The sequence below is a fragment of the Centruroides vittatus genome, unplaced genomic scaffold (genome assembly GCF_030686945.1).
Source record: "Centruroides vittatus isolate TY-2023 unplaced genomic scaffold, ASM3068694v2 contig_754, whole genome shotgun sequence".
NCBI lineage: Eukaryota > Metazoa > Arthropoda > Arachnida > Scorpiones > Buthidae > Centruroides > Centruroides vittatus.
The window spans coordinates 1,147,446-1,165,259 of NW_027122490.1; the positions used below are offsets into that span (position 1 = coordinate 1,147,446).

General features: G+C 28.7%; 1 protein-coding gene across 3 annotated transcripts in view; it reads left to right on the plus strand.

The window, feature by feature from the left end:
- The first annotated feature begins 1,397 nt into the window (after positions 1–1,397).
- The window catches only part of LOC136981403 (sodium- and chloride-dependent GABA transporter 1-like), a 30,541-nt gene continuing 14,124 nt past the window's right edge, over positions 1,398–17,814 (plus strand). The window contains exons 1-2 of one of the 3 annotated variants that reach the window (XM_067277718.1): positions 1,398–1,769; positions 17,313–17,702. In XM_067277718.1, coding sequence (XP_067133819.1) covers positions 17,363–17,702 — 340 coding nt within the window. In that variant the 5' untranslated portion in view covers positions 1,398–1,769; positions 17,313–17,362. Of the gene's footprint in view, positions 1,770–5,142; positions 5,359–17,312; positions 17,703–17,814 lie in introns of those variants that run through there. The other 2 variants (XM_067277719.1, XM_067277720.1) reach the window with 2 other exon arrangements.

Below are 17,814 nucleotides of genomic sequence, written 5' to 3' on the forward strand. Positions count from 1 at the left end.
ATTAGTAAAATTTTTAACATAGAATTTAATTTAATATGTAAAAAATATTCTCGAGGGTCATTTTTTGCGAAGGTTTATATGAAATCTTTATCTTCAGCCAATGGATGATTCTGGATAAGTGTTAGTTTTCTGTATATGTAGATAATATAAACAATATTCTATCATCACATTACTTATCGTTAAATCTGAATGATGCTCACAATACTTTCTACAAAAATAAAACAGCCTTTCATTTATCAATCAAAATACAATGGCATATACAGTAGTAAAGTTATCGAAATGCTTAAAAAGAATTACCATATTTAATCATAATAAAGTAAAATTTTGAAATCCAAAACGTTATTTCTAGTTTTCCCATTCTATTCTTAGTAATGTTAGGACTGCTACATATACAGTTTTTGTACAGCTATTTCTTCCCAAATGTCTTGTTCTTTAATAAATCACCGCTGTATCGGCAATGAAATTAAGGTAATGATTCAGCAGAATTTTATGAAAAATTTTTGTTCTATGATCCCAAACAGTGTTTAACAATTCCAATGTTATCTTTCAATAAAAAGTTTTCCTGACGAAAGATACATTGACGTTATGAGGATGAATTTGTTAAGCATTATTCTATAACAGGATATTGAAGGTTCAGGATGTTAGATTGCTCCTAATTAATGTGTTTGTTGCATAACGTCGCATCCTTTAATTTTCGAAGGGTAGCTGAAGTTTCGAACAAACTAGCGCTTCTGTGACCTCGTTGTTTTCTAACCACTAAAGCTTCCGTGTTTTTACTTCGGGATAAAATTATCTCTTCATTTTTAGAGAATGAAATTCTTGTAAACTATCATTGCTTATATCTAAACATACAGCTTTATATTAACAAATTAAATTCTCGTCCCATCGACACTTATAAATAAAATTTGAATAACCGCGGAAAGTTTATTAAATGGATTTAGACAGTTATTTCGGAAAATTCAGTTTCTGAATGATTTTAATAATAAAATAATATTTTCCTAATGGATATTTAATGAATAAATCAATCGGATGACTATCGTAGTTATTAATCAGCATCTATGTCTACTGTAAAGCGAACTAATGTCACTTATCAATCCAAATCGTTTCGACCAGTTCAAGGTTTTTAATAAAATATTAACGAATGCTGGAAACGATCCAAATCAAAGCCAAACGACCGAAATGTATTTTAACAAAATTGATTAATTAATACAGATTTAATATATATTATATATAACATCCATATATATTTTAGTTACGTTTTTCTTTTTCGCCTATGCCAGAGGCTCCTCGAGTTCTAGTACTTTTCCGTTCGGTATCATGACCTTCACCGTTTCTTTCAGCATCCAATGAGATCGGTCCTCAAAGATTGCGTCAAAATAACACTTGGTCGAAGTGAAGCAAACACATGGTTTAGTCACGTGGCGACGAGCCTCCTGTTGCCATGCGGAGAAGACTCCTGTCACTAGCCAAAGCCGGTCTTTTGTACACGATTTAGTAATGCAAGTGAAGAATAGCTTGTTAGATAGCAATAGCTAGAATCCGTCAATCGAATTACCGGCTATAAATTGTGGAAATGGAAGGATAATTTGGTTTCTCCACTTTCTCGATTTAGGTGGGCGCATCGACTGGGAAGCCAATCTTTAACTCCTCCTCCTATAAATAGGAGCGATGACGCGATCTCCACTTCAAACATGTCTCTATCTCATCTGTGAGCTGTGTAGACAACCAAACCATCTGTCTTCATTCAACCGTCCATCTGAAGATTACCTGTAAGTTTTATGCTTATAATAATTATTCAACTAAATGTCAATTTCCATTTTTTCAAATTTTTCCACTTTTAATCATTTTTTTCCATATATTTTTTGGTTAATAAATGTGATGTAGGTGGATAGATGGAAGATGGGATGAAAGTCGGTGGTAGCTTCTTTAAGATTAAAATTTTCCTTACTTGTATTCTTTATTTAATTTTCTTTTAAATGCAAGAATGAGAGAGATTTGTCAGTAAATACTTAATGTATTTAAAATTTCAAACTATTTTTAAATATAGAATAGAAAATATAATTCTAGCGTTAGATTAACTGTAGTTGTACGAGTAGTTTATAAGATATTTAATTATCAAATAATTTTATTTTGTATCTGAAAGGAAAATAATAATAATAATGAGTTAAACACAAAAATCTATTTTTGTTCATATATTTGATCTAAGTTATAATATTACTGTTGCTAATAATAATTTTCTAAACTAGATATTCTTGTACTAAAATATAGTTTAATGTATTTTAAAATTTTAAGAAAACTTTCTTTGTAATTAAAAAATAATAATAATAATTTAAAGGAAGTTTTAAAAAACTGAATAAAATATTAAATTAAAAAATTAAAACAGGTAAAAGTACAGTATAAAATTATATTCTATAAAATATATTTATTAATTAATCTCATTATTATAATAAAAATTTTGTTAGAATTATTAACTAGACATAATTTTATAAATAAAACATTCTTTGATAAGAATATTAAATATTTATTTCCTTTTAGATACTGCAAATAAAATATTTAATCAATCTGACCTTTGGAATTGTCTATCAATAAAATTATTGATTTTTTCGTAATGTTTATCAACAAATCAATAACTGTACCCGATATAATAATTTTAAAAAAATCCTTATTTTAACTAATAGTTAAATTATATATTAGATATTTACAAGAATTAATCAGAATTTTTACTCGAATTTATATATTTTTATACGACAGGAAAAAAAAACAACACGATAGTACGTTTTTTAATACAAAATTTGTTAAATTTGGTACTTTTACGTAGATTTAACGATGCTTGTAGCAGTTAAATGTGTATAATGTAACAAAATTTGAAGTAGTAAATAAATTTTGCGCCAAAAAGTATTTTTAAAAAAATGATTTCAAAATTTTATGTATTTCGATATCTACGTTTAAAATTTAGTAAAGATTCGTCTTTTGATTTCTTCCCCGTTGAAGGACGGCTGATGGAACATGCGATATGCATCATATAAACGTTTAAAAATCATTTTTTTGACATATGACAGATAGGGTTAGATAATTCGAAATTTATGTCTCCGAATTTTTACACTTTGATCTCTAGAGAACAAAGTTTCTATAAATTCGTTTCTGATAATTAATCGATTCAATTTTTTAGATAAAGATTTAATTAATTTTAATAAATTAAAATTTTGATTAATGCAATATTAGAATATTTTTCAACATCAATATTCAATAAAAATTCCCCGTATTGATGCAAAATTTTTCTCTCTTTAATAGAAAAATTTTAAATAATTTTTAGCAAATTAAACTTTTTAAACACGGAATAAATCTTTTGTTTAAAATGCTTAAAATAATCTTCAACTCGCATTAAGTCCATTTTAAAATTAGTAGTTTCCTGTTTTTACATAGACTATAGAGTGTTGTTAGATGTGGAATATCTATAAATAAAAGCAAATTCTTGCTGTACAATTCTACCATTTTACAGCAAAGGAAGGGGAATTTTAAGAGTTAAAATTTAAATGTAACTAAACACTTTTTAAAGTTGGAAACTTTGTATCTCATTTTTAAAATAAAGTTTACAGAAAAAAAGGGTTATCGAAAGCTTTTAGGAAAGATTTTTTAAAGTGATATAGGGACGAACAGTTCTTAAATTTAGTTACTGTAACCTTTCTTCTTTAATAAAATTTGCAATTCGATATACTTTTTCATAAGAAAATATCAAATTACATTGCTAATAGATGCTTGAAATCCTACCTAGTTAATAAGACAGTACAATATTATTAAAAAATATTCCTCGGTGGAATAATGCAAAATTTTTATACTCTTCTCTGCAATAATATTGGTAACGTAATTTTAATCGAGTAATACAAATAAAATGCCAATTTCTCGTCTTAATTACAAAATGCAAATTTTATAATGTTTATAAATAACAAGATACTTGAAAAAGGAAGAGAAAATCATTATTGATGGTTGCTTATCGAACAGTTTAAATTTCGTTTAATGCATTAATTTATATGTATTTTGGGAGATATTTAAATAACTAATGAAAGTTGAACTTTTAGTTTTTCTATTTTGCTTTCTATTTAATATAACCTGCAGCTCTAACGCAAAAAAATTAATATTTTAAACGTTCCTTCGTTCCATTTTGTTTTCGAAATCGCTTATTTTCTAAGATATAACCGAATCAAATAAGATATAATTACCGCTTTCGAATTCTTATATGTGTATATATTTAATTATTCCTTGTCACCGTTTGATCTAGTTCGAAGGTTTAAACTCGACGAGGTTCACGCGTCGAGTGTTGTACAGGAAAGCTTTAACTCAAGGACGTGATGTAATCAATGTGATTACTGGAACTTGGCTTAGTTTCAAATCAGTAGGACGTTTCGACTGGCAAGGTTAGCCGTTGGGGTGCCAAATGATACGGAAATAGCCCCTTTCTTATATAGTCTACAGATTATAGTCGCGTACTCTGCAGGTGTTTTTATGATGTGAGCAAGTCGTACGAAATTTTAGCGACCTTGAACGTTATCGTTGGCGCCATCCGAGACGAGAGAAAAACACTGATTTATTTCTCACACCGTTCGCTAAAGGAGATTACGAATCGTTTTATTTTATTGCGAAATTAAAAAAGAAAAGAAAATGCATAAATCAAATGTGGCAAATATATTATGCCATTTCTAGATAGTATACCCTATATTTCTTTTTTAATAATTCATAAATTTTAAAACGCGATACGCAATAAACACCGAATAGGCGGATTTGATACGTTGTTTGATTTCTTGTTACTTCAATCAGTCAATGAACTTGCTTAACTGTCATTCTTGAGGAATTTGCAAAATAATCAAAATTTCTATGTAGACTAACAGTTTAACTCTGCAACATTTTTATTTTTATTATTTTTTTTTTTTTTTTGCTCTGGTGATTTGCAGTTTCTTCCGATCGATTTTCAATTCGCGCGCGTCAAAAATAAAAGTTTCTTATAAAGTGCATTAAAGAATTTTGTTATTTAAATTTGCTTTTTAGAAAAAAAAACAATTTAGATTAAAATTCTTTAATTAAAGGTCTAATATTACTTAGATTTAATCGTTCTCAAATATGCTAAGAAGTGAGATAATAGAATAGCAATAATAATGGAAAGTTTAATAAATTACAGTTCATTGAATTCATTGTTCGTAAATATTGAATTATTTCGTGTTGAATTATTAAGTTTCATAACATCTTTTCGTTTCTTTACAATGGCTATGAATTTATCTTTTAAGGATTTGTGTGTAATCTGCTTAAGCCAGTATTAGAAAGTGCTGCTAACGTTTGTTAATTCTTATTAACTCAAAGAAAGACTAAGTGAATAAATATACATTCAATTGTAAGTTTAACAAACTTAAAATTAATTAAATTTTAAACACGCTTTAGCATTAACGATGAACGTCGTATTTAAGTTTATAGAATTTCGTCACTGGCAAATAGTTTCAGTTTCATAATTTATTTATTTTTTTAAAGTTTATTCAAGGTTCGAATAATTAACTCAAGGTTCTGTTAATGGCATAGGCTTGTTTTAAGATAATTATTAATTTTAAAAAAAATGTTTAAGTACCTAAGTTGGCGTGAATTATACATTAAATAAGACTTATTTTTTCAAATTAAATAAATAATTATTGTTTAAGAATATAAGTTAAATTCCTTTTATATAAAGAAATTTAATGACATATAATATAAAAATATATATAATTTCAGAATTTGTACATAAAACGATCACTTTTATTTATAATGATTATTATATATAAATATATATGTAGTATATTATGAGTTATCGGTACGGAACGTATAAATTGAAAACAGCTACAATTAGAAATTATCTATAATTTAATTTATAATGAATTTAAAGTTATAAATATTGTTCATATTATTCAAATTTATAATAATGTGTGTGTGTTTGGTTATATATAAATTTGTATATAACATTTTATTATTATTATTATCTATATAATATAGATTTAAAATATAATTTTTCATACTCTTAGAATTGAGTAATTAGTACTGTTGTTAAATTTTTACAGATACAGTAATATATTTTGTATACATAAAATATATTAATGATATAAATTATTTAAAAAAAAGTGTATGTTAAGAACGTTGTTAAAAAATTCGAATTTGTTGCATTTAACTATTAGAAATATAATAATGATAAAACTTGCTGGTGTTATAAATAACATTAAAGTTTATACATCGAGATAAAATTCACATAAATCAAGTCAAATAAACAAATATCACTCTAATGAGGATAGAATTTTCTAAAGTTTTTATAGTGGCGCACAGATTACGTAGCGTTTGTTGTTAATAAATGACAATTTTCTTATTTTTACTGAAAATATAGAAATACGTTTTAAAAGTTTTTCCACAAAATATAAATGAACGCATTAACAAGGCTCGAAGTATATAAAATGCAGGGAAACACGGGTACGCGAAATAACGAGATATAACTTAGATATATTTTTTTTCGATTTACAATATCGCTAACAATTGCATTCAAATGCGACGATTAGATAATATACAAAATGATTACAGAATGAAACTAAAAATTCAACGAAAATTATACGCACTGTACATATTTATTTGCTACTGTGCTTTTATTTTCAAGGATATTTTCTTTAAGAAAATTAAAATGAAGTACAGTATGGGAAAAAAGCACGATTTTACTAACTTGTATATAACGTCTTTGCATTGCATTTGTTTCCTTCAGTTTATTGTTTTACAGTTAAATTTATAATATAAAACATTTCGTAGATTTTCAAAACTTGATAAATATCAAAAGAAAGAAAGTTGTTTTTTGTCCTAACAGATTTAATTTCTTTAAACTGAATAATCATTAAAGAATTGCGCTTTATCACAAAGTCGCAGCTCTACAATTTATTCTTAATTCAATTTAATTTTCTTTCACTTTCTTTGGTAAGTTTCATTTCATTTATAAATATAAAACATATTGTTTCTGTTTATTAATTTTATCTGATAAAAAATATGTAGATTATTTTATAATTTAGATAGCAAAATAATTAATCGTTCGTATCTTATTTTTTTAAAATTAAATATCATTCAGTTAGAAGTATTAGATCATTAACGAATCTACTGATTATTAGCAACAATTTTATAATTGATATTCAATGGCAATAACTTTAAAAATAGATTTGTTTATAGATTCCCCCCTCTTGAGTTCAACTGGAAATCTGTAAATTCATTATATTAGGTTAAATTATACATCGATACATAATATATTTTTTTTAATAACGTATGGGAACTATAAAATATTATTAACATATTTTGATAAGAAAATAAAATATACAAGAGAATATGAGAGTGTAATATAAAAACATATTTAGAAACAAAGACTCTTGGTTCCTTTGATCCCCTGCAAAATTCTTAAATTATATGACAGAACTAAAAACTTATTTACGGAATAATTCTTTATACCTATAAGCTATATTTTTACATACAAATAATAATTAACACATACGTAAATATTAAAAATGATCAATTGTACAATGCATGAAAATAAACTACTTCTGAATATATATCTTAACTGATATAATGTGTTTATGTTGTATGTAGAGTTGACAACTTTTAAAGTAACAAATTCCGAACACTAAAAAAAAAAAAAAAAAAAAAAAAAAAAAAAAAGAAAAGAAAAGAAAAAAAAACTTTAGAAAAAGTGTGGAGCAAAAGAAAACTAGTATCTTAGTAATCAAGGGGAACATTCCCCTTGCCTTGTTGATTATAATAATGAGGAGACGACAGCCGGATGACTGAAGTACTTAAAATGTCACCCTACAGCTCTGGGGATCTAAGAACTAATCCGGACGGGTCATTCCCGAATCGGAAACTTTTCGTGGCGGATATCTTGAGCCCTGTTCCTTACCATAGTGCCGCTGCCGTTGTGTTCCTGGCGGCAATGGGTATGATTAAAACAGGTCCTCCTAGGACAGAAAAAGAGGGGAGAAACCTAATGGAAATGAAAATAATTTGGTTTATAATTAGTGGTACCAATTTCTCACGAGAAAAATGGGACAATTAAAAAAAGTCTACGTTCATTTTTCAGAACATTTCCGAACAGTTGGCAACTCTTGTTGCTTATTTTTTCCTCTTTGAATAATATTTTATAACTATTTTTGTTGCGCAAATAATAATAGAATAAAATAATATTTGAAAAATGTTCAATATTCAAATTTAACAATTTTTATATTTTTTTCAATTGTATTATGTATCCAAATAATATATTTTGAATAAGTAATAACTAAAATGCAATAACTACATCATTAAAAAATTTGCAAAATGTTAACGATTTGCTTTAAATATTTTTATTCTGAAATACATAGAATATAATAAAAACCTTTTTATTGATACAGTAGCAGTAGCACAAAGGGGATGAAGACCCAGGACTACTCATAGGTATTGCTTGGGTGTGAAAGGGGGATAGGAAAGATGAGAAGAGTTGAGAAAGGCGGGAGGTGAAAAAAAAGTAATGATAGGATAGATGGTGAAGTAGGAAGACTCATGAGCGCCTGCATCGCATTTATAGATGACAAGGAAAAAACTAAGTAAGGCGTAATGGGTGCATTAATACAGTAATAAACATACAAACATTAATACAGTACTTGCCAAAAAAAACTTCCAAAGACACTTGCCAAAAAACTTGCCAAGTGTCTTTGGAAAAAACACACAACGCTAGTGTTTATTAAGTCTATTAATACAGTAATAAACATACAAAAGGTCCAATAACAGTAGGACGAACTAGTTAAAGGTAGGGTCCAATGCGCCGGTAGCGCGGATGAATTTTTCTAGGGCTGCAAAAATATCCGAATCTTCGAGTTTGTGGTGGACAGGGCCAATTGAAGCCCTTTTTTAGCGTTACTCTTTCCAGATTAATCCGGTGATTGTCGTGTTTGGTGCAGTCAAAGATCAAGTGAGTGGCATTCTGTAAGGAGATGTCATCACAGTCACAATAGGGATGTTCCCTAAGTCCAAATCGATGTAGGTATTGCCGGAAATTTCCATGATCTGTCAGGAGCTGTGTGTTATGGAAGTTGGCGCAGAAGTTCTTGTTTTGAAGTCTGGACGAGATGTTTGGAAAGTATTGGTAGGTCGCTCTTCCGGAGTCTCCGTCTTCCCACTCGCGTTGCCACAACTGGATGGCGGTACTGTGACTCGTGGTTTTAATAGAGATGTCTGAGGCTTCCCAGTAGGTGGGGTGGCAGAGGAAGCAGCAGCTTGCTTTGCGAGGGAGTCCGCCAAAGAGTTCCCTTCCTCCCCTGTATGGCCCCTGATCCATGAGAAGGCCACGCTGTTTTGTGAGCAGAGAATTTCTTCCCGAATAAGAAGAGAGAGAGAGCCAAGATTGTTGACTATTCTCCTGATAGCGACTTGGCTATCAGAACAGATCCTAATATGTCGATTCCTGATCTTAGAGTTGTTAATATATTTAAGAGCTTGCAGAATGGCGAACTGTTCAGCTTGAGTAATTGTACAGATACTGGCAAGACGATAGCTTGCCTGGTAAGAGAAATTGCTATTGTTGCATTCCTTAACCACAAATGCTGATCCCACCTTGCTGTGGCTTTTAGATCCGTCGGTGAATATCTGTATATAATAGTTGGGATTGTCATGAAAGTCTAAGATAGAAATATCACCCTTTTTATTGATACATGTGATCCAATATTTAATAAAAGCAGGAGAGATTTCATTGAAGTCAAATTCTTGTTTATTATTTTATACCTCATTAATTAAACAAATATTAGAATTATTGCTTTCTATTTTAAAATGTTAATCATTCAAAAATAATTTAAACAATTTTGGGAAAGCATCTAAGCTTTACTGTCTGGCCAGTACTATCTTTGTTTTTTAAATTCCAGTCTCTCTTCTCATTCAGCATTAAATTGGAGCAGAAGAGACGTTTCCAACAAAGAAATAAAAAAAAAGTGGGATTTAATCCAAGTCAGGACGAACAATTTATACTTTTTTAAATCAGATAAATTACAGAACAAATTAGATTATTTTATTTGTACTTCTTATCGGCATATCTCGTAAAACATTATGTAACATAGTATGTTAGATAATAAATTGAGAAGAAAGCAAAATTATCTATTATAGATATATATTACAATTTTAAGAATATACTGACGAAGACTTAATAATTGCGTGAACTAAAAAGGCATTTTAAATAGATTAAATAATTATTTTGCTTACACTTTATTATTAAAAAATTTACTGATTTTTTTGATATTTTATTTTATTTTGATTAATAATTTTTCATCTGAAACATTAAATCCATTAAATGTAATATAATTTATATCACAAGAATTCAAATATACCCAGCTATATTTATTTTTAGGTAGCGCACAAAAAACACTAAAAAATCCTATAATTATGAATTTACATAGGCCTATAGTAAATATGTGGAAAAACTCGGCGAATTTTTAAAATTATAATAAATACAACTTATTATTAACTCAACTAATGTATATTAAACATATATGTGCATTGGGATTTAATTATTATGTTCTCTCGCAATCATAATAATCATATCTGATTATTTTAAGATATGAAGCCAATTTTGATCATTCCATATTTTTAAATTGAACATTGCAGAACAATACATTGCACTCATTTCAATTTCTTAACTAAATCTAGTTCAAAATTTAATGTTTCTAAAATGTTTTTCAGTAAATTATAAGCTATGTTACTGCATCATCTAATGTTGACTCTTTAAAAACGATTTTTAACTAAAACTATTGCCTCACCGAGTACTTAGAGAATTATGGCTTATCACTGATTTCGTTCATACAGTATTTCAGCGATGAGAGAAAAATCTTTCATTATATAAAACTTTTGCTATTATTATAAATTTAGATAATCATAGTTTTCTGCTTTATGATATAATCCCCAGGTGCACTTAGCACAAGCAGAAAACTGATTTTCTGCTTGTGCTAGGTGCACCTGGGACTAAATCACAAGCTTGTAAAACTCTATATAATGGGGCAATACAACCAATGCTACTTCACGCGGCCTCTAGCTGGGGTCATGTAACTAGTAAAAATTCAGTGGCAAGTAAATTACTCTCTCTTCAAAGACAGTTTGCTATCAGAATTTCAAAGTGCTGCAGAACTTTTTTTGTACATAACTCAGGAATTAAAGTTTAAATTCAATAATGAATTACAAAGGTTATACAAACAAAAATTCGAGTCCTTTTTCCTTTATTTTCTCCCTTTATCCCTGCTGCAGAACTGTTTCTACTAATACCTCTCTGATACTAGCAGAGCTCCTTCCTTTGTCACTATGTATTGTAGAAAAGGTTCTAAACTACTACATCAGGACTACAAACATCAAGGCGCAACAACGGTCTCTACTCCTATCTATGGCTGTTCATATGCTACCACACTGCAATTACCCTACTATCTCTGATCATCACCCTGTAAACAAGGTTATCCCCAGGGTATATTTGGTGTCATCTGCTTTCTCCATGGATAACCATGCAGACATTAATATCTACACAGATGGGTCCAAAAGCCCCTTCATGTCGGCTCAAGTGTCTGTATCTTCCTCCAAGATGACATATCTTGCCCAAAGTATGTTAGTAGGTACAGATACCCCCAAATCCATCTATCAAGCTGAAGATGCTGTCTACCAAGCTGTTCAGTGGGCCACTTCACTACCAAACAAAATTCTGTCTATTAAGGTTTCTTAAACGGGATCCCGGGACCTGGTTGTTTTTTTTAACCCGGGAAATCCCGCAAATTTCTTAAAAGTTCACTTTTATCTTATTTTGTGTCAAGGTTGAAGAAATTTTGCAAATAAAAGTATAATTAACTTATAAACAGTCAGAATACATTTGTATTTATTAATTTTAAACCTACTTAATAGTTTTTTAAATTTTTCTTATGGCATGTTACAAATGGTCAATACGTAGCTTATTTGTGGCAGGACTCTGAAAATTCTTTACTTGTCAGAACCTGTAATATCTGGAATAATTGTGCATATGCTGTCTTAATTTTTAACCATACCCAATGGCTTCAATAACTGCGTAATGCCAGGTTGTGCAAATTGGGCATGGATAGAAACGAGTACGAAGTGTGCAAGTACGAAGTTTTTCTTCATAAACCTGATTATTAAAGACAAACGAACTGCCGAATCATTGGGTTATAAGCTTGATGTTTCTATTAAAACAGACGAGGTAAACAAATCAAGAATACTAGAGAGCAAAAGATGTACTACAATATCGAAAATTACTAGAAATCTTCCAGGCTACAGGTAAAAAAGCACATAACATCTGTCTTCTGTTAAATGCATTAAACACAATTCCACTCACAGCAATTGAATCGGAAAGGGCATTTTCGGTAGCAGGACTTTTCATTACTAAAAAATAAGAACCAGATTGAGTGATGAGAGTATTGGCCATCTTTGCTTTTTAAAATCTTAATACGAAATATTATTGTAAATTTTTATAATGTTTTATTTAAATCATGAAAATTACCTCTTAAGCTCATTTTGTTTAAATTTTCAACTCAATTCAAAACATTTTTATTGTTGTTGTTGTTGTATGTAGTTTCCAGCAAACTTTAATAAATTTTTTCTATTTGTGAAAATTTCTACGTAATTCAAAGGTAATTTTTAATTTATATCTTACACAGCATTACTAATATGATTTTGGAGGTTTCAGAACTTATTAAATTACTTCAAAAACTGAAAAATAATTATATTATTTGATTTCATGATATTTTGTATATCTTAAAAATAATTCGTTCTATCCCGGGACAAGCAAAAGACCGGGAAATGAGGAACACTACTGTCTATCATCATTTACAGTTATTCCCAGTCTGTCCTAAAAGCGCTATTAAATCCCAACTGCAATAGCAATAAAATCATGTATATTCAGCACCATATAAAAAATCTTGTAAATAAAATAATTTTTATATTTGTTCCTGGCATACTAGGAAATGAAAAAGCCGACTTTGAGGCTAAGTCAGCTGCAAAGGACACTAACTTAGACTACACTCACATCCCTCTCTCACGTAGCAGCCTTAAAAATTATATTCATGACAATGCTATGCAAAAGTGGAATCAACAATGGTTGAGCAGTAAAACTGGTAGAATAACAAGACTTTATTTTCCTAGTGTTGAATGCAGGTTCTCATCACCACTTACTGTTAGAGATATAACGTTTGCTACTGCTCAACTACTTACTGAGCATGGTAATTTTAGAAGCTACCAGGCGATGTATAACCGGGCAGAAACTGCCTCTTGCTTTTGCTCTACAGAAAACCTAGACACCGTCAGCCATATGATCTACCATTGTCCAATTTACAATCAAGGTAGACTTATTCTGAAATTAGAAATATTTACGCTTGGCGGCCATGTCCACTCGATAAGCTTGTTCAGAAGCCATTGTTTGATGCTTTTTACAATTATGTTCAAAAAATATGGAAGAAAAGACTATTTATAATTTCTAATTTTTCATTTTTGTTTTCACTAAAAGCCTATTACTTTGTATCATGTATTTTGGTTTATATATTCTTACTGTTATTCTCCCCTAGGAGTGGTGCATTTATTTAAAAAAAAAGTTTCCTGCTTCGTAACTCTTCTTATCATATATAGATATCTATTCTATATTTATATATTATAGAACCACAGAATAAAATTTTTTAAAATTAAGCAAATTTAATTAATAAACTTAAAAACATATCTCAATCTATACTCTTGTTAAAACAATTTCATAAATTTAACCATTTAATTTTTGTTAAATACTGTATATTATTCCGCATTACTAATAATTGTTTGGTATGCTTTTAAAACTTTGCAAAATAAAAATTTTATTAATAGTTTTTACTTTCTGGTTGTTATAGAACATAGCTTAGGGAAGGAATAATAATCGGTCAAATTTGACCCCCCGTTTTTTTCATTCCTCGACGTTTTGACATTCGGGTCCAAAAATTAAAAATACCTTATAAAATTGTGTGTGAAAGTATTTTGCATTACGTCTCAGGATTGGATGAACCAAAAATTTTAAATATGATAAGATTAGATATTCTATGTGGGACATTGATGCTATTAACTTAAATTTTGATGGTTAATTAAAGATCAGAGGGGAGAAGAGGGGATTATTTTTAAAGTCGCATAACAGATGGCGCCATACACGATTTTAACTTTGAGCTAATGTGCATGGGCGTAGCCAGAAAGGGGCATGGGTGGGCAGCGTCGTGACTAGTCCTTTATGTGCCCGGTGCGAGCTTCTGTAACTACGCCCCAAAACTACGATATAAAACTTGGTCCAGATCATTTCTACGCCCCCCAGGGTCTGCGCCCTGTGCCTGGGCACCACCCTAGTTATGGCACTATGGGTGAGCACGCCCCCAGTTAACCTGGTGCCCCTCTCCAGAAAATTACAGCCTCTACTAGGCCCCTCCTATAACAAAATCCTGGCTACGCCAATGCTAATGTGTCTTGGTGTTTTTTTAAATAGAGAAATTCTTCACAATTCAACAAAATTATTTTCTTTAAGCTATTATTATTTAAATTTTATATCGTAGTGAAAGCTATCGAACTTCCAGGCTCTCTTAACCTCCTGTTCGAGTGAGGGAAAGTTGAGCCTGGCAAGAGCCCTTTCCAGCTTTATATTTATGTCAAAACTTTTATTAACTTTTTAACAACTGGTTTACACCAAATTTACATTCTTTCAGATGTCAAACAATAATAAAAATTTCTGCTTGGCAATCAGTTGAAATACTAAAAACACTTAAATACAAGTATACAAATACTGTATAATAAAATATACAAGTATATACAAACACTGTATAATAAAATACTAACATTGTATGAGGGTAATCCCAAAAGTAAGGTCTCCTATAACGTTTCTTTGTATTTCTGAAAAAATAGGAGACCTTACTTTTGGGATTACCCTCGTAATTGAAGTTAAATAAGATTACAAAATATTAGTGATAAATATTGGTACTTTACTTTTTCACTAATTACATTTCTTTTGCTTTTGAAAGTACAGTACATTAGATAGAACAATATTTAAAGTTAATTATGCAACACTGAACTATTATGACAAAAATTCTATATTGTCAAAGCAAAAATATGAATCCAAATTTCTTAAAAAGCTTTTTGGTATTTACTTTTAATTTGAGTAAAAAAACTTTTTGCATTGGAAATTGACAAAAATAATTTATATATTTTTTTAATTAATAATTTTTTGAGTTCAATTAATTTTTTACAGTAAAAATAAATAAATGCTTTATCAAAAGAAAAGAACAAATCTTAAATGATGGTAAACAAACACAAGAATTCAAGATGAAGGTGAGCATTTGAGTACCATAATTTAAGATTTATTCTTTCTGTTATTAAAGCCTATTTGTTTTTTACTGTATCTAACAATTTCTTTGAGATCCTCTTTATTTTAATTCTTTATGTTTGGCAAAACTTGTGATTTACAACTATGTTTTAATAATTTTTTTCAATTATACATTCTTGTGCAAAAATATATTTATTATTTATTCATTTATTTTTTTCTCTACTCTTTCAATTCTATGAATAAATTTTTTTTTCGTACTTATGTAATGTCTTTAATCATATATGTATTGTTTTCTAAAATTTATTTTGGTGCAAAGATCTGTAGTGTGTGGAAAATCACTTTCAAGGCCATTTAAAACAAACAATTTTACTCCTAATGAATTTAAGGTTCATTTTTAAAAGGATTAATATACCCTTGAACATCTGTTTACACAATGCTGATTAAGGATCTAGAAAATGGATTCAGACTAATTTTATGTTACCTCTGCTTACTATAAATTTATAAAGTACCGTATTTTACAGACTATAATACACACTTTTTTCTTCGAAAAATTGCCTCCAAAATTCAGGTGTGTCTTATAGTCCATAAAATATGGTAAGTGTCAAACATAATTTTTAATGGCCACAAAAAGGTTCCTTCTGATTCTCCATGCATGAATTTCTATGTGGCTACATTAACAAAATTAATATATCTTCAGTACCTTTGGAATGAAAAGAGCACGAGGATCTTTTCACTCATCCTGTACATCTGTGAAATAAATTCATTTAAAAAAGTTGCACACAACCTTAATAGAAAATTATTATTTTAAAGTGTAAATTTGAAAATATGAATCTTTGAATGTTTCTACTGCTGCCAAATTATAGTCTATCAAAGATAATAATGATTATATAATATTTTTGATCTTTATAAAACCTAATTGATTAAAAAAAAATGAAAAAACTTTTATACTCAAAATCAATTATAAATAAATGATAAAAATCTTATCATTCATAAATTCAAGAGAGTTATTTTTAATTAACACAATACTAATGTAAAGTAAAATTTAATTTGAAAACGAAAAATTTATCTTTGTTAATTAAAGATGTTTTTGATTACAGCATACATCAAGCTGTAATCAAATATTCCCTTTTGTATCATTCTGGCTTTTCATTTGCTTACTGTTGCATGTATTACCATTTAAATAATATAGAATTTAAAAATTTGCATTACTTAGTAAAAACAAAGCTTTTATATTTGAATAAATGAAATACTAATAATAAATCATAAACAAATTTCACAAAAATTTCTACTTTTTAAAATTTTCACCTGCAAGTTTTACATTTCATTCCTTTTATCATCTTTCTCATAAAATAATTTTGAAATAATGATATACTGATATGAGTTTAGTTACTCAAATATTTCAAATAAAATAAAAATTTTTAAACTGATTTCTAGTAATATATTAATGAGAATGCAAATATTTATTTTTGTAACATTAAACTTAATTATTCGCAAAATATCTTGTATGCTTTGTAAAAATGATCAATTTTTAAAACCGTTAAAATATATACTGTATCATTCATTTCTATTTAAAAATCTTCCTTAAGAATTTAATGGTACTATATAAACATATAGATAAAGATTTTATTTTCTTAAAAAATAAGTAAGTAAATGTAAATATAGCTTTAGTTTATTGTTTAGATAGCTTTGTTGGTTTTTCTTTCAGGTCCTGTCTTATGTATAAGTTTTTATTTCTCAAGTTTAAAATATTTGTTTATATTGAAATTTAATTCATAATTTTACTGTTATCCGTAATACTTTTTTCATTTTATATTCTTACCGATTCATTTTTTCGGGTCATAATATTAGTTCATTAATTCCCCCTTGGCTTAAAGATTTTACTGTATATTCATTCAATTAATGCTAACATATCTCTGAACTGTCTAAATGGCATACTTGATATCACACAATTGATTCTTTTCAGCTGTGTTTAAAAATTCAGATCAGCAAACCAGATAAAAGAATTCCAATAATATGGAAAATAGTTCTACAGCTGCTAATTCCAAAGTGCATTTCTTGAGAAATGGCTTAAAGTACTTTGGGTTCAAATCACCACAAAAAGACAAAGTAGGGTATTCAGATGAATGCATCAAAACTATATATCTAGGAAAAACTACTTTTCCTATTCCAAATAAATATGATGAAGCAGGCAGCAGTAGCAGCACTAGCGAAATTGGTGGCAATATTCCCGATGCTATACCAGAACGAGGCCAATGGAGTGGAAAATTGGATTTTCTCTTTAGTTGCATCAGTTATGCAGTTGGATTAGGAAATGTTTGGAGATTTCCTTATCTATGCTACGAAAATGGCGGAGGTAATGTAGTCACCAACTATATGGAACATTAATATAAGTTTGTGATAAGATCTATGTCAACTTATATTCGTCCTGTTGTATTCAAAAAATTTACAACTATTTTTATTTTAAA